The 24,056-nt window shown below is 37.7% G+C and overlaps 1 protein-coding gene across 2 annotated transcripts in view; it reads right to left on the bottom strand.

Annotated features, from left to right (window-relative positions):
* Window positions 1-1,006: 1,006 nt before the first annotated feature.
* Window positions 1,007-24,056, bottom strand: part of UTP4 (UTP4 small subunit processome component) — a 25,541-nt gene continuing 2,491 nt past the window's right edge. Inside the window, exons 3-17 of one of the 2 annotated variants that reach the window (XM_039851786.1) lie at window positions 22,891-23,082; window positions 21,915-21,999; window positions 20,594-20,683; window positions 17,501-17,712; window positions 12,422-12,593; window positions 12,219-12,310; window positions 10,998-11,094; window positions 10,137-10,201; window positions 9,076-9,198; window positions 8,528-8,684; window positions 6,792-6,898; window positions 5,657-5,752; window positions 3,899-4,084; window positions 2,333-2,443; window positions 1,007-1,210 (exon numbers count right to left, since the gene is read on the bottom strand). In XM_039851786.1, the coding sequence (XP_039707720.1) occupies window positions 1,094-1,210; window positions 2,333-2,443; window positions 3,899-4,084; window positions 5,657-5,752; window positions 6,792-6,898; window positions 8,528-8,684; window positions 9,076-9,198; window positions 10,137-10,201; window positions 10,998-11,094; window positions 12,219-12,310; window positions 12,422-12,593; window positions 17,501-17,712; window positions 20,594-20,683; window positions 21,915-21,999; window positions 22,891-23,082 (1,902 nt within the window). In that variant the 3' untranslated portion in view covers window positions 1,007-1,093. The remainder of the gene's footprint in view (window positions 1,211-2,332; window positions 2,444-3,898; window positions 4,085-5,656; window positions 5,753-6,791; window positions 6,899-8,527; window positions 8,685-9,075; window positions 9,199-10,136; window positions 10,202-10,997; window positions 11,095-12,218; window positions 12,311-12,421; window positions 12,594-17,500; window positions 17,713-20,593; window positions 20,684-21,914; window positions 22,000-22,890; window positions 23,083-24,056) is intronic. The other variant, XM_039851787.1, reaches the window with a different exon arrangement.

The following is a 24,056-nucleotide window of genomic DNA, read 5'->3' as shown; positions in this document are numbered from 1 at the left end:
AGGTTGTCCTTTACGTTATAAAGTATTGGGCTCTGTTTGCCTCTTATTACCTCTGTTAATTCTCCTTAAAATTCTAATATTTTCCCTTTCCAAACTCAAGAGTAGGGTTCATTTAGCAAAATGTTTTTTTAACCAGCACTTTACTATGTCAGCAGAACCCACATACTTCTCCACCTGTATCACAGCCCTCCTTCCCAAAAACACACAAACAAAACCACACATACTGGGTTTCCACAGGCATGCAACAGAATACATTCACTGAGATGGGAAAGAAATATATCCACTCAGTTCAGGTTAAGTATAGTTCTTCGTTTTCTAATGTAAAAGATCAAATTAAAACTAGTCAGTTGATAACACCCACGGGAATGACAATGTCAAAGCAAGTAAAGGAAGACAGAAAAGATAATATATATGGCAGGCTTTCTGGTCCCCACTTCCACTCCTATTTCTTAACAAAATGCCCAATGTTTCCTTAACCTTTGAAATTGGCAATTAATAGGTGAAAAGAGAGTTAATGGGACTGATATCTCAAAGCCTATTTTTTTTCCCTTTAAATAAAATTAATACTTGACTATCAAAAGCATCTGCTTTTCAGATGGAACACTGGAGTTAAAATTCTTTCTTGAAGTATAGGCTGACTATTGATACTGGTAGTTAGGATATCTTTAGTAAGCAAGATTGGGTTCCCTGCCTTCTAGGGCAATGTTAGGCAGGTCCTCACACCTTTGCTTGGGCTACAGGCTAGAGGCTGGCAGACGGTGAAGGTCATCAGCACTCTGAAACCTCCGACATGTGCGAGGGAACAGAGAGTTAACTATAATTTTTTATTTTTTATTTTTTGAGATTATGGTCTAAAGTACAAACTGGATCCTGAAAAAGTTGGATAAATTTGTAGCTACCCGGAACATTATTCCAGCTACAAATACCTTGGCATTCCCATTCACGTTCATTCAATGGAAGGAAATTATTGCCCGCTATTCTGAAAGGTAACATTTTCAATGACTAGTCCTAAAGAATAACTTTGTTTTATTATCATGATTTGTGAAAACAAACAGGGTAGAACAGTTCAAGGAAGGACACTGACAGCGCCGTTTTAGGTCCCAAATTTCTTCTTTTTGATGGGTGGTGGGAGTTGAGCAATGATGTCACCCAGGGGCCGTTCTACTGCCACTAGTGTTCTTTCATCCAAAAGATCCATGAAGAGTAGAGGCTGTAGAGAGATGAGAATGATTCTACCAGGAGTTAGGCTCCAGGGTAAGTCCTGGATACTAAAAGGTTAGCCTAATTCAAGGCTGGTGGGATATAAATCTCTAACAACTCTTCCTGCCCTAGGACTCAAAATGGTTGAAAAGGTTGGGAGCTTTTCACAGTTCGTTCCTAAAAGATTCAGCAAGATTTTTCATGTTTCTCTGTATAGAAAATCTAATTTCTTAGGAATCAGTGTTAACTGAGGGCTTTGGAGCCAAAATTATTGACAAATGTTAAGTTACAAATGCATGAGGAAGCTAATCATACTTGAATAATTCACAGATCTCCCTCTTAAAAAAAATTCTTGCACATCCTTTAGAAAATGTCCCAGGATGCCCAAGAATCTCCAATCTGGGAAGCATGAATATGGAACTTCTGAGGTGGCACAAATAGCTGGAGCTCAATAAATATTTATTTATTTTATATACAGTGAAAAGCCTAGCCCAGAAAGGAAAATCATAATCAAGTCAATGACTTCCATTCACTGGAGACTTATCTTGTGGAATATTCTCCAACTAGAAGTTGAATTTAAAATCCAGCTTTAGGGGTGGTTTCATAGAGTAGTGGTTAGCACGTCTGCTTTACATGCAGAAGGTCCTGGGCTAGAGCCCCAGAGGAGCCACAGCCCATACCCCAGGTGCGCCAGGCCCCCCAGGTGTGCCAGGCCCCTGGTGCACGCCATGAGCCTGTAGGAGGAGACGCCCTGCCTTCAGAGATCCAGTTCTTAAGGGGAAGCGGCAACATCCATAGGTCAGGGGTGGAAGGGGCAGGGGGGAATTAAATAAATAAATAAAATAAAATAAAATCCAGCTTTAACAGAAAGACCCCACGTGAGCTCCAACATCATTTCTTACTCCCTATGTATTTCATTTTGGTTAAATATGATGTGCCTGCCTCTAACACACTGAGGCAAGAACAATGAAATACAGCCATACGGGAAAGGACAAACATCCTCAGAAAGGTCACTTGTCTCTCAAAACTAGGTCCTCTGCATGAAAAATAAGGGTGACATTTTGACATCTTATTACATTTTGATAATATCACAAAGAACCAACTGTCCAGAATACAATGCAAGATGTTTTACCTTATATATCTTGGAAATTTTAAAGGCATGTGCTGTGCGCCTCCTGATGACATCTGATTCATTCGTGGGAGGCAGTGGATTGTACAGTAAGGTTTTGTCATTTGGAAGAGGCTAAAAAGACAAAGATATACTGTTTAAATCGTTATTTTTATTGGGTTTCTAAAGAACAAAAGACTACAGTAATTTTTCAGGCAAATACCATCTTCTAACCATCATATTATACATTTACTACCTCCCTGACTCTCCTTACTTCAGGAAGAGAGCAGTACTCATTCCTCCAGCTATATGCAGAGGGCGGGAATACGCAGCAAAGAGAGCTTGGTACTCTGTCGGCAAGATCAAAGAGCCCAGCTGAGGCTTCTGGCCAGTCTTGTCAGTAATATTTGGTGTGACAGAAACACAAACTGGCATTTGCAGGAGTTCAGCCCATGAATGCTCTGCTTTCTAGATTCTCCCCCAACCAGATCATGGACTAAGTGACTGAAGTTCTCCTCAGGAGAAACTGTAACACAAACCACCCCTACTGATGTCACTGACACCTCAAGAGATGGCCTCTGGCCAAGCAAGTGATATTTCATCTCTGACTTCCTTGGGAAATAGCTCTACCCGGCAAGAGGAAGTGATGGACTTATCACTAATGCCTGGGAGAAAATATGGGCCAATCTGGGCTGAGTTACAAAGAGGCAAGCGAGTGGGAGGGGCCATTCATGTATCACTCCAATTGCAGAATGTACTTGTCAGCCAGCTCTGCTTCCCACGCCCAGAGAACACAGGGCCCAGGAGAAGAGTTCCAGTGACACATCAACATGCACACCGCCTTTAGAGCCATCTGATGCTTTCTCCATGTTCCTTCCACCCCCACCTTCACAGATATACCAAAACACCGTGTGTTGCTTGTAATCTAAGCCCAAAGTGCATTACAGGCACGGCCACAGCCCACAGTGCTCCTGCCCAGAAAACACACATAAATTTGGAGTGAACCTAAACAGCAACTGGGAGAAGATGGAATCTAGAACTGAAAACCGTCTCACATCCCACCTAAATCACAGCTATGAAGAATGGAATTTTCCTAGCTAGACTTTTTCTTTGGCCTTCAGACCTCAAAGGCTGCAGTGTTTCAGTACATTCAGCGGAGGGAGCGTAAGTGGTCAAAACCACAATCTGTATCTCCTTTGAAGAAACTACATTATTCCAGTCACTCAGAGTGCAAAGGTGGTAGTGATTTAGCCAAATCAATGGTATTACCTCATGAGGGTTACTTTCTCAATACAGACCTAATCACTTTTCTCCTTAAGTTTATGTGTTTGTAGGCAAAGCAGAGAAATAGTCAGATCAGCAAAAACCAGGGCAACAATGGCCCATTCCTCCCCTGGGAGCCTAATGAACATGGAAACAAAAATGAGAAAATCTGCAAAATGAAAGCTCCTCTCAACCAAAGAAAAGAGTGGGCACTTTGATTCTGTTTCTCCATCCTCTAACTTATTATATTTGATACTTTTAGAACTTGAAGATTCCTAAGTAAAAAAGAGTCAATGATCGCATGGGTAATAGTGGCGAAGAACTCACCAATGACTTGTCGATGATACAGAACATATAGGCATCGTGGACAAGAATGTGCATTGGTCTCTTGGGATGAAAACTGATATGTGTGATGGGAGTATCCCTTTGGAGCCAAAGGTGATGAAACCCCTGCTTCTGGATGGTCCGGCTCCACTCTGTATACTGTTTGTCTGGGATGCTGAATTCAAATATCTGAGGAAGGACATGACACAGAGGAAATGCAGGCTGGTACCCAGAAAGACCAAAGGGTTCCCTCGTTCCTAACCAGAAAATATCTATACAAACCTTGATTGAATCACATTCAGTCTTATGCTTTCTTGGTTGTTTTTGTTTGTTTGTTTTTTTAAATTTAAGGTAAACTACACAACAATAAATAATTCAAACAGCATAGGAAGGTTTACAATGAAATGACATCCTGCAATCTTGGCATCTCTCTGCCCCAAAAGTAGCTTGCTGTTTCTTGTTTACATCTTTTCAGAGATGTTTTATGCATACAGACATGCTGTTCCGTATGTTGCTTTTAGATTTAACATTGTATCTTGGAGACTGACCCATATCAATATATGGGTCAATATGTATATATGTGTGTGTGTGTGTGTGTGTGTATATATATGTATATATATATAGATCATTCATACTCCCCTTGAAGAATACATAATAATCCACTCACTTTTATTTATCTAGTCTGTTTGATGGACATTTAGGTTATTTCTAATCTTTGGCTACTACAAACAAGGCTGCAATGATTATCTCTGTATCAATGTCTTTTGCACAACTGAAAGCATATTATCTGTAGGAAGAACTTTCAAAATTGGAACTTTTGAATCAAAGATTATGTGTATTAGAAAAATTTAAAGATATTGCCAAAATGTCCTCTAAAGGAATCACAGTAATTTATGTAATGTATGAAGTGTTGTTTCCCTATACTCTCAAGCACTGTGCATTATCAACTCTATTGATCTTTGCTAATCTAACAGACACTAAAAAAATTTCTCACCAGTTCTAATGACTGAAGCACTTATGGGACCAACTGCCAGTAAAAGGCATCAGATAGACATTATCATTACATGTGACAAGGACAAGGATGTGGCTTCACTAATCTTTCAGTCTGTGAATTATGAAACTGAAATGAGAGATTTCATTTTTTTGGATAGAATGTGTATGTGTGCACATATGTGCATGTAAAACTGCTAATCAAAGTAGCAAGCATTGTCTGCCTAGCAGTCTACTTAAATGTGCTTCTGAGATCACATGTAGTCTTTCCAATAGCTCAGTGAGGAGGGTATTACCATGCCTAGTTTACAAATCAAGAAATGAAAGTACTGATAAGCAGCAGACCAAACACTAATTTTGGCTGGTATCAGGTACCTGATTTCATTATGGCCTGATTTCCTCATCTGCAAAAAGTGAAGATTAATTAAATGATCTTTTAGTCACTGTCAATTCTCAAAATTTTATTCTACCCCTGAGAACAGCCTAACATCTGAGTCCATGTCACCTCTAGTCCAAAAACGATCAGTAAAACTAGTACTTCAAAATTCCTCCTCTTTCTTTTACCTCTTTACTCTAGAATCTCAGTGCTTCACATTTCACTGGCCCATGATCTGCCTAGGCCAAATATAGAAGCTTTGCTTCGCACAGGAGAAAACTACCATTGTATCATCTAGTCCCTTAAAACAAAAAGGGTCTTCCAAAATTGTCATTATCTCAGCTTCTAAGTTACCATACAGCAGGAAGGAATTAGAAAGCACTGGAATCTCTTACCTGCTGGTCAGAATGTGCAATGACGAGGTTGTTGGTACTGGGGGCGATAGCAAGAGCAGTCACAGGGAAATTGTAAGCAGGCACTGTGCAGTGAAGCTGGGAAGAAATAACAGAAACGAAAGGCAATTCTATGTGATACATCCCCTCAGGAAAGACTGGGTGGTCTAAATCAACTGTTTTTAAATAATGTTCTTTGGAACTCAAAGAGTTCTATGGAAGTTCCCATAAACATCAGATATTTTCCCCCAAAATAAACTTTAACTTCATTTAAAAAAATGTATGTTTAATTGCTTACAAAACTGAAAGCATCTGCAGAGAACTTCAGAGTAAAGCCTTCCTTGCTATCTCTACATCTGTGTGAATTGCTCATAAATATGTCATTAAACCGAAAATCTATAACTTAACCACTGGATTTAAAAGAAATCAATGCCTAGGCATGGACACTTGTGTACAATTGTAAGACATGTATGCTACTACACAGGAATACATTTTTAAATGCCAGGCAAGGCTCAAAGAGCAAACATTACATGCTCTTGCCACAATGTGTTAAAGATTAAATTATGCAGTTAACAGATAAACCCATTAAGTGCTAAATTTTGGGGTTCTATAAACTTTCAATGCCTATTTTAAGTCTTGGGTAGTGCTTATCTCACTTTTATGATGAAGACAAAGACTTGTAGGGGATCATTAATGATTCCACATATGAATGACAATATCATTACTGATTAATAAAAAATGTTTTTGTGCTATTCCTTTGTCAAATTTCTGGTTTTACTAAATTTAAAAAAATATCTTGAGATTACAAGGACAGTTATTAAAGGAAACTTACTATCTGCAACTATTCATCTGGGTGAGTCAGAATTTTCCTCTCCAAAATGTAGGAAAAATCTAGATGTGGATTCATCACTCATGAATCCTTAATTTCAAATTTCTGTGCACCAGTGGTTTCATTGTTCCCACTGACTGATTTTAATGTGATAGATTATAGCTTCTGGGTTCTAAATGAGTAAAACAGGAAAAATTCTTGGTTTGAAAAAAAAGTCTAGTAATTTTCTGGGTCATGCCAGTTGGCCTTGAGTCTTGTAACTGCAGGGCAAACTTCCTCCTGTTTGCTGCTATTAAACCCAAAGCTCACCTTTAGACGTTTTATGCTGTACACATGGACTCCAGCACTGGTACCTGACGCAGCTAGCCAATTCCCATCTGAACTGACGGCCAAGAGACACATGGACTCCACTGTTCCTGTGAAGACAGAACAACAGTTAAGTCTGAATTCAGTGTTGACAGCCACCCCTGCCCTGAAGATGATGGCAAAAGCCAATAAGACTGATAGGATAGTTTAAATTACTGATAGGATAATTTCTTGATAATTTTGCAAATAACTTCTGGATAAGTTAATCTGTCTACTATCTTCATTTAATTAGCCATCCTTCATGTAAAGAAGAGCCAGAGAGATAAACCTGAAAGTATTACCTGCTCAAGGCTGAGTCTACCATGGGGATGAAGAATCAGAGTAAGAGCTACCACTAAAATCTATACTTTGTTTCAAACTCCTTTCCTACCAAATGGTGTTTAATCAAAGTTAGGGACAAACAGCCAATTTAATACACTTGAAGCATATCTTTAATTTATTGGGTACCTGTTGCATATTTAGCACTGAGAGAGCATGGCAGCAAATGAGCCATCTTTGACAGCAGGGGATTTTAAACCAATCTGGCAACACGAAGACTCATGTGGTACAAAAATCATACAGTGATGCTATCTGCCAAATATGTGCTGCAAATAATACCACCAAACAATAAAAAAGCTTTAAAACAAGAAATAAACCAGAAGCTAAAGGATGGGTGAGGTAGGTAGAAAAGGATGGAGAATATGAGCTAAGTGACAAGGACTGAAATACATAAGTTTGCAGGTTATGAAGAAACCAGCTTGACTATAAGGGGAAAGTGAAATGTGAAAGAAGAAAAAAATAAAATTATATACATATGCAGAGCCCAATTTTAAGGGGTGCTAAATTCAAGATAAAGAATTTTAAGTTTTGTAACAAAAACATATACAGGTACTCAATAAAAACTGGCAGTTTACTTTATCTGACTCTTAACTTGTGAGTTTCACTTCTTGTATGTTTCTCAAGCACCTTATGAACAGTGAGTTTAAATTAAGAGTAGATTTTCCACACTGATGGAGTCTAAATGATAGTGAAGCTGCTATAATCAGAGCAAGAGAGAAAGGAAAAGGCCCATGGGAAATGTCCAAAAAATTACCAGCTTAAGCTGGGTACTAAGTCCTCAATTATTAACTCAGCAAGTTATCCCATAGTCACCCATTCATGCAAGTTACCCCATAGTCACCCATTCAATATTCCAGTTGTCAAAGAACATGGAAAAATGGTCACAAACATTATATGATGGGTAATGAAATTCTATGTGTAAGTTCATCTTTATAAAAACAATCAACTAACAGGTCCATAAAATAACTATATACAAAAATGTATTAGAAATTTACAAAAATTTTAATAGAAGTCATTTCTGGGTGTCAGGATTACAGATGATTTTAACTTTCTTCTTGTCCTGCTAACAAGCAAAAACTCTAAGAAGGGTGATGAAACTTCTCTGGTCCCAAATAAGGAATCAAAAGCTCAGTGAGAAAAAGAGTAGCTGTGAGGAACATTTCAGATCTCCTCAAGCATTTTCATTTGCCAGATATCTCCTCCTACTTTAAATTGCAAACATATGAATGTATATTTGCAGGGAGAAGAGCATTAATGAACCCCCAACTATTAATGAAGTTTAAAAGGAGCGGGGAAAGAAGATACATCAGAGACTGATGACCCTAACAGCTCTCTCCCGCAGCCAGTTACCAAATTCCTACCTGACCGAGGTTGGAAAGTATGCAGGTGCTTGAAATTTCCTTCCAACAGCTGAATGATATGTAGAGACCCTTGATTTGATGCCACAAAGAGCTTTGTTGAATCTTCAGAAAACAAAATCTGAAGGGCAGAGCGAAGGAACGCTGGCATTTTGGAAACCTTGGAGTGAACCAGTAGTAGAAACCAGTAAGAGAGAGAAGTGAAACCTAGAGGCCATCAAAAATCAGCACTGCCAGACTTAAATTACATTAATGCTTCCTGTCTCTAAGGAAGCGAATTGACCAAGGGCCTAGAATACTGACATGCCTGTGGTAACCTATACATCTCCCTCCTTCATCGCTTCAAAAGCCTGAACTTAACTGGCACTTTCTGACATTTCACTATTCCTCCAAAAACAAATCAAATCAAAGTGGAAATAAGACATTTTTGTAACAGCTGTCTCCAGACAGCTTTAGCTGAACAAGGATTCCTATCTAGAACATTCCCACTTCACACAAAAACCACACATAAATTTTCTTCTTGTTCAAACATATATTGCTTTATCACTTACCCTTTGGAGGCTTACGTTGTCATGTTCATAATTCAACCGATAGAGAAAAAAACGAGAAGCTGTAGAATAGGCTATCCAACTTCCACACGGGGAGATACAGCTGCAAATAATGTTCTCAGGCCCCTGGCAATGTTAGGAATTAGGATGAATTCAAGTAAAACTTCACACAACAAGGTTCACAGTGACATGAACCCCCAACGTGTTGCCACTCTGGACATATCTACAAACACCTACACATAACCCTGACACTTCCTATCTGTGTGTCACTATGATTATTTCAGAAGCAGAGCATCTAAATGGTGTGGACAAAGGGAAAATTTAATGTAATATCTATATAATTCAAAAAACTCATGAAACAGCTAAATGTAAATAAGTACATATACACACATATTCTCACACAGAAAAAGATTTGGAAGGCTATACAGTTAATCAATTAACAATAATTACTTCAGGAAAAGGTATTAGAATTAAAGAGGTGGACAAGGATATAAACTACCAATATTGTTTGAATTCTTTACAGTAAGAATGTATTCACAAATATTTATGTAATTAAATATTTTTTTGGAAAAGATACAAAGCAGTTTGTATAGTATATTCCCATTACTGTAGAAAGAAAGGATAGATACACATGCACATGAGTGAAATTTTTTTCTGGGAGGATATGCAAGAAACTATTGGCAGTGATTATCTCTGGAGGGACCGGGGATTTAGGGTAAGAAGGGAGCTCATTTTTCACTGCATATCCTTTTGTACCATTTGAGTTAAATATACATATACATACACACACACACACACACACACACACACACACACACACACACACACATCGTATGTATATATAGTTATTCTCATAGTAATACCAAAGGAAAAAAAACCCAATTTCCTGTATTCATTCATCCAATAAATTTTGAATGCCCAACAGGAAACTCAGTTCTGTCAACACAGTACTTCATTCAAATTACTAGCTTTTATACAGTTTATGATGACAACTAATTCTCAAAAACTGAGAATGAGAAGAATGCTCTGGATTTCGGAGTCTGAACGCAGTTACACTTCCTTACCTTTGTCTTGAGGTGCAGCAAATGATCTGCATCTTTAGAGAGTGGCAGAGTATCTCCATGCTTTCCTAAAATAAGAAATTTCCCTGAGGTGTTTCTTCTCAAAGAAAGGTTATTTGCTTATTTTTTTTTTCTTCTAAAAAGTCATTTCTGGGTAGAATGGAACCTCTACCAGTGGGAAATCAGAAAAACTCCTGACTTAGTACATCCAGTTTTCTGGGGACATACGCCATAAACATTTTCTTAGCTTCTATTTGGGTGCCTGGGACATGGCCTACAGTACATTGCTAATTTGCCGAAGCTCTACCCTACAGCCAGGCGTGTAGGTAGGTGGAAGGAGAGATTGCGTGGCCTCAACTTGAATTTTATTTGTTTATTTTGGAACCTAAATCTAATATAAACCTAACCTAATACAAAGCAACAGAACCCAAACATTTCCTTAACAGGTCATATAAAAGGCTACTAGGTTGTCACCCCAGCGACAGAAGATCCATGTGACCTTCTTTTTCATGCAGGGCTATCATTATCCCGCATTAAATCTTGTCATTTTTCAATATCCTGTTTTGATCCCAGTCAAGCCATGGCAAACTATGATTCTACAACAATCACCTTCGCTACTTTCGGCACCCCCTCTACTACCTTACTGTACCATATGGAATCACAAACTTTTACCAGATAATCTAGTATCTTATTAACTATTCTAATACTCTGAAGCAAACCCCTTTGCTCTATCTAGTTGGTGGGAAAACCATGAGTTCTAACAGACACAAAAATCTACCTCCCTAAGTAGAATATCAACTGCAATTCTAATTTCTGCCTTCTTTCTCTAGTTTTCTAAGTGGAAAAAACTTTCTCCCGTTTTACCTGTTGCAACTGTAGATCCCAGTCGCCAAAGATCCAAGTGATGAGAAAACTGGAAGAGAAGAAGCTGCCTCTTTTTTGAACAGGAAATGAGACGTCGCTATATCGAAGAATTGAAAGTGATAAATAAGCCAGGGTCATCTACTGCCTCAGTACTAGCTATAGCAGCGACATCTTAGCACATCTTTTACTGCTGAAATCCATTTGCTTGATAAACATTTCCTATGTACTACCACGGCTGACACAGAATTAAACAGGCAATTATAGTACATGTGTTAACAATTTTAACATGGCTAAACACAGTATGTCATGAAAAAAATATAAGGGATATTTCCTTTAGTCTCATGGGGGTAAAGACAGGAGCCCAGATGAAGTTCACTGGCAAAGTCTACTCAGACAAAGAACGTAGGGCAAGAGGTTCCAAGCAGAGCAATGGCATGTGAAACAGCACAAAGGTAAAAGACCATTACAGAGAATAAAAAGAGTCTTTCAGAACACCTAGACTGGGGGTGCTGCAAGTGTGTGAGAGAAGAGGTGAGGAGCAGGGCAAGATCAAGACATGTTTCATAAGCCATGCCAAGGAACTGGGTTTTTATGCTGAAGGCAGCAAGGACCAACCAAAGACTTTTAAGCATGGGGAGATACACAAAGTTGCTTTCTGAACAGTTCAATAAATAGGCTGGAAAGACACAAATGTAAATAAATAAAAGGTCATTAACAAGCTACTGTAAAGGAATCAAGACACCTATCCAAACTAGGATAATGGCAGTGTAGACAATGAGAAATGACTAGATTCAAGAGATAATGAAGATGTAGACTCAGGAAGGTTTACTGGTTGAATGGAATGTAGAAGCTGGCAGTGGGGAGGAGGTTTTTTTAGCTTGGGAAGATGTCCATTTATCTAAAAAGGAACACTGGGAGCCTGAACTTTCCTCCTCCCACTCAGAATAATAAAGAGAATAGCCTTAAAAACAAACTCTCCATAATCCACAGCTATCTGGAAAAGAGAATGATTTCCCCATGAACTGGACTAGGAGTGCTGCTATAAAATCTCTTGGCCCCCATAAATGTATTTGCAAGAGGCCTGCCTCAGAAACAGAGAATGAAGGCACGTGATTACAGAAGTGCTACAGATTTGCTCAGGAAGTGTGAGCTGTGCTGGGTCTTGTGGGACAGGGGAATGGGGAGATAAGGGAACGGTAGGGGTTAAGAGGTGATACTTACATGGGGAAAAGTGATTTTTCGGAGAGCAGCATCATAATTCTTTACCTCCACTTTCTCCATGAGAGGACGAATGACTAAGTGGGTGTCAGTGCCTGGGAAGGGTAGAGGGCAGAGGGAAGGCATCAGAATTAGAAAAAGTCCTGCATGAAAAGAATCAGAGCTGGGCAGAGTAAAGAAGTAGCTTGGCTGAGAGCAGAACCTACCTCCAGATATTAGTGCTGTGGGGCTGTGGGCCACGGTTCGCACATCGTGGGTGTGATGCTGGAACGGCTTTGTCCTTACCCACTGCTTCTCACTGCTGTTGGAAGTCACAGAGACCAGCTGAAAATGGAATACTGTCCCCTCGGCTGTGCCCACCACGAAACTGTCTTCTTGCTGAGAAATTAAATCATCAGGGAAGATTTAATTTGAGCAAAACAGGGCCCACTTTGAAAAATATTTCCTGAGGTTGTCTGTCTGGGCAGCTTAGGGGAAAACATGTCCAAAACTGGAAGGTAAGTTACAGAGTTCTTTTTCCTCCAGAAGCTAACAATTCCATCATAGGAGCAAGCTCACTCATAGAATACAATGTGCCCCCTACTGACAAACTTAACAAAATGTATCTCAAACTGTTACAGCGCTTTCATACATACAAACTAAACCTCATTAGAAATCCAACAACAAAAAGATAAAACACGTAAGAATAAATTTAACAAGAAATGTGCTAGGCTTATACAAGGAAAAAACCAACGTCCTTCTAAAAGAAATAAAAAATGGCCTAAACAAAAAAATCCACACCATATTCTTGAATAGAAAATTTATTTATAAGTTCTACATAACCCAATAAAAACACTGATAATCCTATACCTGGAAGTAGAAAAGGTGTTTCTTAATCCATATAAAAAAATACGCAAAAAAAACCTAAAAACAAAACACAAACAAACCAAATCAAGCAAGAACAGTAATGAAAATATATACTCAAAAGATGTGGAAGCAGGGACTCAGACAGGTACCTGTATACCAACGTTCACAGCAGGATTATTCACAAAAGCCAAAAAATGAAAACAACCCAAATGCCCATCAGCACATGAATGGATAAACGTAATGAGGTGTGTGTACACACACACACACACACACACACACACACACACACAATGGAATATTCAGCCTTAAAGAGGAATGAAATTCTGGTATGCTATATATAACATGGATGAACTTTGAAAACATTATGCTAAGTAAAATAACCCAGACACAAAAGAAAAAATATTACATGATTCTATTTACATGTGGTACCCAAACAGGCAAATTCATAGGAACAGAAAGTAGAATGGAGGTAACCATGGGCTGGGAGAGGGAGGGATAGGGAGTTGTTGTTTAGTGGGTGCAGAGTTTGTTTGGGGTGATGAAAAAGTTCTGCAAATGGAGAGGTGATAGATGCGTGACATTGTGAATATACTTAATGTCACTGAATTGCACACTTGAAAATGGTTAAGATGGCAAATTTTATGTTATGTATATTCTACCACAATAAAAAAAATTTTTTTAATGTAAATACTGAGAATATGGGGGGAGGGTAATCTCAAAACTGGTAGTTAAAAGACTAAAGTTTGAAAATCCCTGAAATATGCTGTCTTCTTTTTAGAGATGAAGAGAGGGTGGGCTGAGGAGGGGACGTGGTCTGATAAGTAGCATGCAAAGACTCAGATTCCCTGGCACCCAGTTTGAGGCTTTCTCTTACCAGGATGTTGAGCACTGTGATTTGTTAGTTTTAAAAGGTCTTAGTGTATCTATAATTATTTCTTTTAATCCCTCTATATTCTTAAGACCATTTTCATTTTAACTCCAGTTTGCAAAAATACACGTAACTTTGAGCAAGAAAAAAATAAAGATAGGATGTTTGATAGGGGAGTGAGAAAAACTAGGAACAGTAGTTAACCAATCAAATAGTATAAAGACTTGGTCAGCTAGCCAAGAGAAATGAGATGTCTGAATATGTTTGAACACAGAGCTGCCATCAAATACACAATTACTGTGCTAGAAATTTTACATATGTCATATCTCCAATCCTTTAGTAACTTGCAAAATTAAGCATCATTTACTCTATTGGGAGAAACTGTGGAACACTTTAAAATGGGCATGAAAAGTACTGGTGTCCTGGTCTAGTGAGCTTTTTGATGGTCTATTTCACAACTCTGTAAATTGTAGAAAACAGAGTGATACAAAAGATTCTTTTGCATAGAAAAGCAAAATATTTTGCCTGATGGAATGCAACTGATTATTGCCCTGTAGACACTGAGTCTTGCAACAATCTAAAAACTCATTTCAGCATACCTAATGGCCTTATATAGTTCTGAATTCTCCTTTGAAGTGCTTGCAACATCTCACCAGTTTTCTTAGTTAAGAGTTACAGAAAATCTGACATATTTCCATTTCATGTTTATATGAGTTATGATCTCACCTTTATTTTCTTCTAATCATTTAAGAGCCATTTACACAGAGAAGGAAACTGGTACTTCAAAAGGTTTAAAGACATGGTAAAGACACATGACCATCTGCCTCCAAAGCCTTTGCTTGGGGCACACCCACCCCCTCGACCTTGTGCCACACCCACCCCCTCAACCTTGTGCCAGCCCTCTTTGAGGTCACCTGCAAGCATATGTTGGTGGAGAAAAAAAGTGGCCCAGACCAGCCTCCCCTTCACTTCCTCTAAGTGAAAACCAGTAGCCCAAGGCTGAGCCCAAGGCTGAGCAGCTTAACTCACACACTCTCCCCCAACTTCCAACTAAATAGTTTAGTTTAGTTTTTTGTTTTTTTTTTTTTTAAAAAAAGGCAGTTTGCTTGAAGTCCCACCTGCAGAGAGAGATTAAGAAGTCAGGTCTCCCTCACTCCACATCCTCTTTCCCTGAGTAGAATCATAAAAGAACTGAAAAGGAAAAGAAAGAAGGGCTCTCTCAGGGCCCAGAATGAAGCAAGGGAAAAGCAGACTTGGGTATGTGTGTGTGTGTGGGTGTGGGTGTGGGTGTGTCTCCTAATTTAATCAGAGTGACTGCTTCACACAGAAAATGTAAGGATTGCTCTGTAAATGAAAGCACATGTTCCCTACAATACCCTGCAGGAATCAGTACTCTCCTACTTCATGAGGGTGAAAGACATCTAAGAAGATCAAAGGGCTGAGTGTTTGCCACTATTCACATTTTAGTCAATAAAAATTCAATAAAACGAAATCTAAAATAATCAGCTGTTCTGGTAAGAGGGTGTAGTGGAGAAAAGCTTTGAAATTAGGATCAGTTTCAAAAGAGATGTGAAAATGATAATATCAATACCACACTCGCTCTGTGCCAGAAGCTGTACTTAGCACTTTACAGGCACTACCCAGCTGTACTTAGCACTTTACAGGCACTACCCATTTAATCCTTCTTCGAACTATCACTAGCATCTTTGTTTTCAGAGAAGAAACTGAGGCTTAGAAAGAAGTAACTTGCCTCAGGAAGGTATGCAGCTGTTAAGCAGTACAGCTGGGATTTAAACCGAAGTCTACCCAATGGCAGAGTCTATGATAAACATTTTTAAGGGCTGGAATTTGTACAATTTTGAAAAAGTACCACAATTTATTGTTTTTCAGGCACACATTTTCCCACATTTTAATAATAGCTCTGAAATCAGGATATTTTGAATCTGTCAAACTGAGCATGCATGACATCTTCAGATAAAGAGAACAATAAAACTTCAGAAAGGTTGTCAAAAGCATAAAAGAAAAGCTTGGAACCATAGTGCAGCATCATCACTAACACTGTGGACGGCTGGGAAGCATGTCTGGCAAACATGGATCCTGATGACCGAGTCAAAAAGTGATTCAGAGTTCAACTCTGAATGTGAAGAGGTTTTAGGAATACCTTAATCACTTTCATTTATACTTTCCTTTTTATATATGCACAGAATGAAATGCCAAAAATTTATGTTGAAGTCTTAAAGTAAAATATAAATTCTATATTTAAAAATGCACATTGTCAGTTTATATTATATGCTTATAATATAAAATACAAATTTTATTTTTAAAAAAAGCACTGCGGTATAGTTTAATTGGCAGTTTCCTCTTTCCCATGATAACAAAATTATGGCATGTCTTACAATCACTTCTACCTAAGATTCAATGCAATATAGTAATATAGGCACATGGTAGAAAAAAGATCAAACAGTATAAAATGGTATACAGTATAAATTAAGCCTGTCTCCTACCTGTCCCCCACAACTTTCCTCTCCAGAAATTACCATCATTTGCATTTTTTAAATCTTTTGAGATAGTCTATATATAGGCAAAACTGTGTGTACATAAAAATCTAACATATAAATATATAATGTAGGCTATTTAACATATAAATCTGCCCCTTCTCTTAATACAGTTACGTATTGTATTATGCAATATATCCTGTAAATTTTTCCTGTAAATATACATTTTCCTTGGTCTTTGAAACAAGTGCATATTTAAGTAAGTATACTTTAAATGATACTAAACTTAATAATTAAGTTTAATAATTACAACCATTTTGGATCAAGACTCTATTTTAAAAGAATTTCTCCCACTCATTTCAACTTATACTTCTATTATCGTTCATATGTGACATCTAAATGTTTTACATGGCTTTAACAGACATCAAATTGTTCTCATAGAATAGGAATATTTTACGGGCAAGAAAAGCAAGTGTAAGTGATTTCTATACTAGAAACTAGATCTTCACATTTAAGATAGCAAATAATTCTCAAACTAAGAAGGTAAAGAATAAAGGATCTAGTCAACGAACCTCAAAGTCAATTGCATATCTCACTGTTAAAATATCCAAATATTTTTGATTAAGAATTCTGGTTACCAAAAGGGAAGAGGCACACTTGTTCAACACAAATTTCCTTAAGTCTCACTCAAATATGAGAAAATTAACATTTTCACAATCACTATAAAATTATCTTCTAATTTCCCAAGATAGAAAGCAGAATAGTTGTACAAGGAGAGGAAACAGTGCCATCCAAGATTCTTCTAGAATATTTATGCCCTATCTATAATCAGCCTGGATTAACTAGGGGTGACAGTATCTGAAGAAAACCTTTCTGCTAACTAATCTTTTAGAGAATATTCTCTAATTAATTGTTAGAAAATAAGAGAGTTTAGGGAAATTACGTGTCTTTTCACATGCATAGTCCAGTATATCATTCAGAATTAGGGAACTGTTTGTGGTGCCATCAATGCCATGGCCTTCTCTACCCATCCCTCAGATTGTACAGGAACTGCTCCAAACAGGGACTATACTCACATCGGATACAGCAATAGACTGCACGTCAGCGTTTGCGATGAGATGGTTCTTCGTAAGTGTCCCGGTAGCTGAGTCCCAGAACTGCACCTTCCCAGCAGAGTCCACACTTATTACAGTGCCATCGGACAAGAAGGCTACACCCCATATGATACATTTCCGCTTAGATACACCCATATACTGCCTATCCACAAGCATCTTATGAGTAGCGCTCCCTGAAAAATAAGAAAAATGCACATTTAAATGGTACTTGTTTCTCCTTTAGTCTTCAAAAACTGCCTGTGGTAGGCATATGTTAAGTTAGCTGCCTGAGCACCAAACACAGGCAGCCAGTAAATAGCAGTTATGGTGAACTCAGTCTCAGAACACCAAAATGTCTGCCTAAAGATAAGAGAGGAAGGGGGAAGGGAAGGTGACAATTTTGGGGCGGGGGGAGGAATGAAATGGAAAAGAGACATTTGTGACTTCACTTAAAACTGGCCAACTGTACACAACCATTACATTCTGCTCTTATCCAAAACTCCATGGGAGAGACAACATTGACAAAATTTTAGGAACTAGAAAGCAAACATAGAGTGGTAACTCATTTAGCAGAGCCCTGAAACTATATTTCAAGTCAACAAGGGGAAAAGCCAAGAAGCCACCTGATTTACAACTTGGAATCCTCAGAAAACTGAGGAACTGGTGACCCCTATACTTTAGAAACAGGTGAAAGCAGGATGAAAAGGAAGGACTGGCTGAAAGTAAGTTTAAGGAACTTTTAGATTCCTCAGATGCCCAGCCCCTAAGAAGCCGGGCAACTCCCAAAACCCCACCTCAACAGAAAACTGGAGACCTTAAAGAGGGACATCAGGCACAACTGAGGGTGGGACTACTACATGGAAAACAGAGTACATGAAATTTTACTAACAGAATGCTGAGAACACCAGTTTTCTTCTTCTTAGAATGCTGATGTCCAGGCTTATTACCATCAGACAGGAGACTAAAAAACCATTTCTGAGAATTATAACCAGCATACACACAAAAAAAGGTCTAAAGAGCCTGACTACAGAGGTTCCCCGAACAGTCCAGCCAGATCATTCTTCAGTGAAGCCTGTGTGCAATAGGCTCCACTCATGTGGTAATGAGAGCATTCACCAGACATGTAAGGAAAGCCTTAATATGAAAGGCAGGGGCCAGACTAAGAGAAAAAATAACAAGGAAGAAGCAGAGCCAGGGTAAAGAACACTTGACAAATATTATTATGAACAGCCTTAGAAAGATAAGAAAAGTTAGTATATAATGAAAAAGAGAATGCTGTGAAAAAGGACATTAAGGAAACAAAAAAGAACTCTGGAAATGAAACAAATGGAAAACTCAATAATAGGAGTAAAAGGTAAACATGACAAATTTCCAAGGAAATAAAGTAAAAAGTCAAAGAGACAAAAAATAAGAGGGGAAAAAAAGATAAAAAAATTAGAAAAGCTAACATCCAAATAATAAAATTTGAGAAAGAGAAAATGGAAGTTTATCTATAAAAGGATTCCTAGAATTTTTCCAGAATTGAACAACACGGATTTTTGGATTGAAAGAACCTACCAACAGTGTAATAAAAATGATGTTAACAGATCTATACACCGAGAGACATAATTATTAAATTTCAGAACAGTAAGGATCCTAAAAGCTCACGAGGTGTGAGGTGGAGGGTGGGGAAGAAACCATACAGAAGATCTACTCTCAGAATGGCATCAGACTTCATAATATTAGAGACTAGAAGACAGTGGAGCCATGGCTTCAAAATCCTAAGGGAAAATAATTTTCAACCTAGAATCCTTTCTCATGAACCCTTTCTCAGGATTCACCAAACAAAGGAACAAACCAGGAAAGTGAATGACATGGAAATGGGATTCTACTGAAAAGAAAAGGGGTTCCTTAGAATGATTGAAAAATCAGAGCTCAAAGTCTCACGGTTGTGTAGCAGGCCCAGAAAATGGCTACACTGGAGCAGGTTAGAAGGCTCTGGCGCAGAAGCCTTTAAGAAGATGAAAGTGGTAGAAATAAAATCAGATGTATCTGAACCTAATTTATACAACTGGAAGAATTTAGGGATGAATTAATGAGACAAATATGTGTGGGTGTATATACATATGTACATATATATATAAATGCACATGTATATGTACGTGTATACACATAGAGAAAGACAGTAGAGGAAGAGAGAGAGAGGTAGTGGGGGGAACAATATTAACAAAAAGCATACAGGAAAGAAAAGGTAACTTACAATGTGAGTAGTATTTATACTTCGTTATTATGAAAACACTGACTACTAATTTGAACGAAGTTACAACGTAACCAGGAAGATCAGGAAAAAGCGTGGATGCATGTGGCAGATAGTAGAGAAAGCAGGCTAAATAGTGGAAGTCAGTAAATAATAGTCTAAAACTGAAAAATAAAAATGTAGCATTACATATACATAAACATGTATATATAGCAGAAATAAATACCAAAAGAATCAAGCTAGAAAATGGGATATGAGGGGCTCCTGCTTTTTTGTAACAAGCCTTAACGAATTCTTTGACAGTATGTATAACTACTAAAAAAACCCCAAAAAAACAAAAAAACAAAAAAAACTTACTAAAGCACTAAGGAAAAAGGAAAAGGAGATCTGCTTGACCCATTTTACCTTATCTTAGGTGGGAGTACAGACACAACCATCTAACAAGTTGAAGTCAATCTTATCACTGAAGGATTCCATTAGCCAATTCTCCAGGCTAAAAACAGAGAAAGCATGTGTTTCTCTACCTTTCTGATCTTATGCTACCAAGATCTATGTTCCTGAAAGACAAATGTCCACTGGCATATACAAATAGGTATTCTACTGATCATTAATGTCTTACTGGTCAAGAGAAACTTTTATTGTAAATTCGCATGATAAAAAATAATTGCGCCCATGGAAGAACCAAGATTCCTCTAAATGCAGCAGCGATAATCCAAGAAAAGACTGAAATTCATGGTAAACGTCTCAGAAGATTAAGGAGAGGTTAGGTCCTAAAGGTCATTAAAAGCACGATGAAGGCTCGAGCTTTTGGAAACCTAGGATTTGAGAAAAACAGTCACCTGATTTGACATCGAAGACACTAATGTAGTCTATGGAGCCAGCTGCAATGTGGGTACCAGAGGGATGCCAACTGAGACTCAGGATGCGACCTTGGGAGTTGAACAACAAAAATGTGACATACACATAAATATACAGCAAAGGGTAACTGAGTTCTCCTTCCACAATTATCTATGGGGCCAATGTTCTATAGTCTTAACTCTCACTACTGCACTCTTATGAAGAACTGTTTTTATAACAGATGAGAAACCTTTGCCCTGAAATCAATAATGAAGTATCTGATACTAATTTAATAACGTTTAAATGGTTCATGGGAGTGTAAATAAACATAAGCTTCTGAGGATGGCCTGGTAGTAACCTAACAAAAAATAAATGTGCATATTTGGCCCACTAATTGAACTGGGAATTAATCAAAGAGAAATACTGGCATGAGTGCCCCAAAACATAAGAATGTTCACTGTAGCACTGGTTGTAGTAGTAAAAAAATTAACATCCATCATTAGGAATTTGGTTAAATTAACCATAAAATGCAATGCCATGCAGACTGGTATGACTGATAAAGATGTCTGCGATATATCAAGTGAAAAAACAAGCACATGTGCAAGAACTCCTGTGTATTTGTCTAGAAGATTAATTCCAAAATTTCTACACAGTGAAATGAGATACTTATTTTCTCTTTCATACTTGTCTAAATTGTGAAACTCTTAACAAGCATTGTATATCGCCTTTGTATTAAAAACAACCAAAACAGGAATCTGAGTAGCAGAGAATAAATATTACTAATGAACAGAGAGAATACATAAGACAATTACTATTTTCTAGACGAGGAGTCAGCAAACTATGGCCTGAAGGTCAAATCAGGGCCACCATCTGCTTTTGCCCGTTTAAGTAGTACCTATGGCTATTTTTGTGCTACAACAGAGTTGGCAGAGACTCTTTGGCCTGTAAAGCCAAAATATCTACTACCTGTTGTCTTTAAAGAAACAGTTTGCCAACTTCTGCTCTATAGGTGTCAACTGGGTCCAGGTGGAGCCCAAGTATGGGCAATTGTTTATAGAACTCCCCCATTCAATTTGAATGCACTAGCAGGATTAAAAACCAATTCCTAAAGACAAAATTCTAGTTTTGAGGCGTTATGCACACTTGTTAAAACATCACAAAAATAAGTGAGAACTAACAAACTGATTTACACAAAAACACTAACTTTCCTACTCTGTATTTAAAAAATAACCTGGACCCATGGGAAAATATCCCAGCCCCAGTGGCACAGAAATATGACTTCTTGTTAAGGTTATTCACTGCCCCATCAAAAATGACCCTTACTTTTCTGCCGATCAAAATTTCTTTCAAACTGGATTTTGTCTGGGATGATTTGAAATAGTTTCACAGATCCATCTTCACAGCCAACCTATCAGGGGGAAGAAGGCAGAAAATGGAGAAAATAAGCATTTTACATTTTTTAAACTAAATATATACATTTCTCCCCTAAAATGATCACTTTCTCTGAAAAAATAGTTGGTGAGGGAAAAAAAGTACTGGTACCAAGAAACCGAAAGTGTATTCTTGGCAGCCTTCAGGTCCTAACCAGAAAGCAAGCTAATTAGTAGCCCAATTCCTGTACAAGACATAGAGTAGAAATAGGACTTCACAGCAAATCTCTGCTAGAGACCCATGGCCTAAATAAAAGACCTATTAACTAATAGAATCTAAATGGTAACTTGTCAAGATATTGCACAAATTAGCTCAAACCAAAAAGCATCATAGAATTATCACAGAAAATTAAATCTCCGAGAATGCCCATTCTAATGTTAATGGGGGGAGGGGAAAGTAGTCTCAGTCTGAGCTAAAATAATTTTGGGGAAACACTGTGGTGAAACATAGTTCTACAAGTTAACTGGTGGAAGGCCCTCTCAGAACTTTTAATATACATTAGTGCATTGTGAATCTACAAAATAATTTAATGTACCGTACTGTGAAATGAAATTTATCATAAAACACAAAGCACAACAAAAAAAAGTCTCTACATCTCCTAATTCCAAAGAACACTGAGAAATGTTCAGTGTAATGCTCTCGATATATATATGAGGTCCAAAGTAGCAGTAGAAAGGATACGAAAAGAGATTTTTAATCCCTAAAAATCAACTCCAATCTTATATTAGGAGTGCTGAAATCCAACTCACATTGGAGATGCTATATGCCATAATATAACTTTACTCTACCTTCCTATGAACACAGGGAAGAAAATTTAAGTGGGCACAAGAGAAATCTTAGTTTAAATTGCTAATAATTGCTTACTGACCAAAAGTTGAGAGCCACCGGGGCTGGCAGCCATGCTCCAAATAGGTCCACCAAAGGCATCCATAGCATACTTGATGTTTAATGCTTGCAAATCATACTCGATAATCTCTCCATTGAGTCCAGCACTAAAGAGTCGCTGTCCTTTTGCCCAACACAGAGCTTCAGTAGCTCGAGACTCATGACCTGGGAAAAACTACAGAAACACCATAACTTCTCACCTCATCATGAATTCTCCAGCTACCAGCATTGAGTGGTCACAGGCAACATGGTGAAAATTAAAATACTTCCTTAGAAATAATTAGTTTGGGGTTTTGTGCTATCAGATCATGTCTACTGACATTTTCATTTTTTTCAGGTTCACATTTTAGTTACTAATACAGTTGGTTTTGTTTCTTTTACTAGGACTTGTTCTGAAAAACTTTTCAGTAGAATAAAGTTTGTATCCAATTATATTTGATGTAGCTAATTTTTAAAAAATTGATACAACTCGATTGGGTGATGGTTTCAGGTTTATACATATGTCAAAAGTTATCGATGTGTATACTTTAAATACATGCTGCTTACTGTGTCAATTTTACCTGTAAAAAGCTGTTTAAAAAAGTAAAAGTTATGTAAACTAAAGCAGTTCACTCCAGCTTTTCACTCAAGTTTCAGATTTCTAAGTGCTTTCTTAGCATTCAAATTTCTTACCTATCAAAGCATTTTATCCTTTTATCTGCTTGACAAGAAAGGGACTAAGTATAATTTTTCCTATTTGAACTTGAAAAGGCCAAAGAATTTGTAGGTTAAGTGGGTTGCCCAAAGTGCCAAAGTCAATGACATGAAGAGACTGTAGGCCTTCCTACTCCTAGTCCCTACTCTTTTCACTCTAATATATAATTTTCTCTTGTTCTGAGAGTGATTAACAGAGCTAAGCAATCTTAACTCTGGAACTATGGAAAGGGACTATGGAAAAAGAAGACTAGATTAAATTAATTACTGAAAAAAAAAAACATGAGAGAAGAAAATGAGACATTAGATAAGGAATGGTTGACTTATTCATTCAACAAATATTAACTCTGCAGTGGCTTTGTACTATATGCCGGGAATATACTCATGAACTTCAAAGACACAGTTCCTATTTTCATAAAATTTGAAGTTCAGCAGGGAAGAAAGACATTAAATATA

Source organism: Pteropus medius, unplaced genomic scaffold (genome assembly GCF_902729225.1).
Source record: "Pteropus medius unplaced genomic scaffold, Ma_sr-lr_union100, whole genome shotgun sequence".
Classification (NCBI taxonomy): Eukaryota; Metazoa; Chordata; class Mammalia; order Chiroptera; family Pteropodidae; genus Pteropus; species Pteropus medius.
This window is presented reverse-complemented; position numbering and strand designations above follow the sequence as displayed.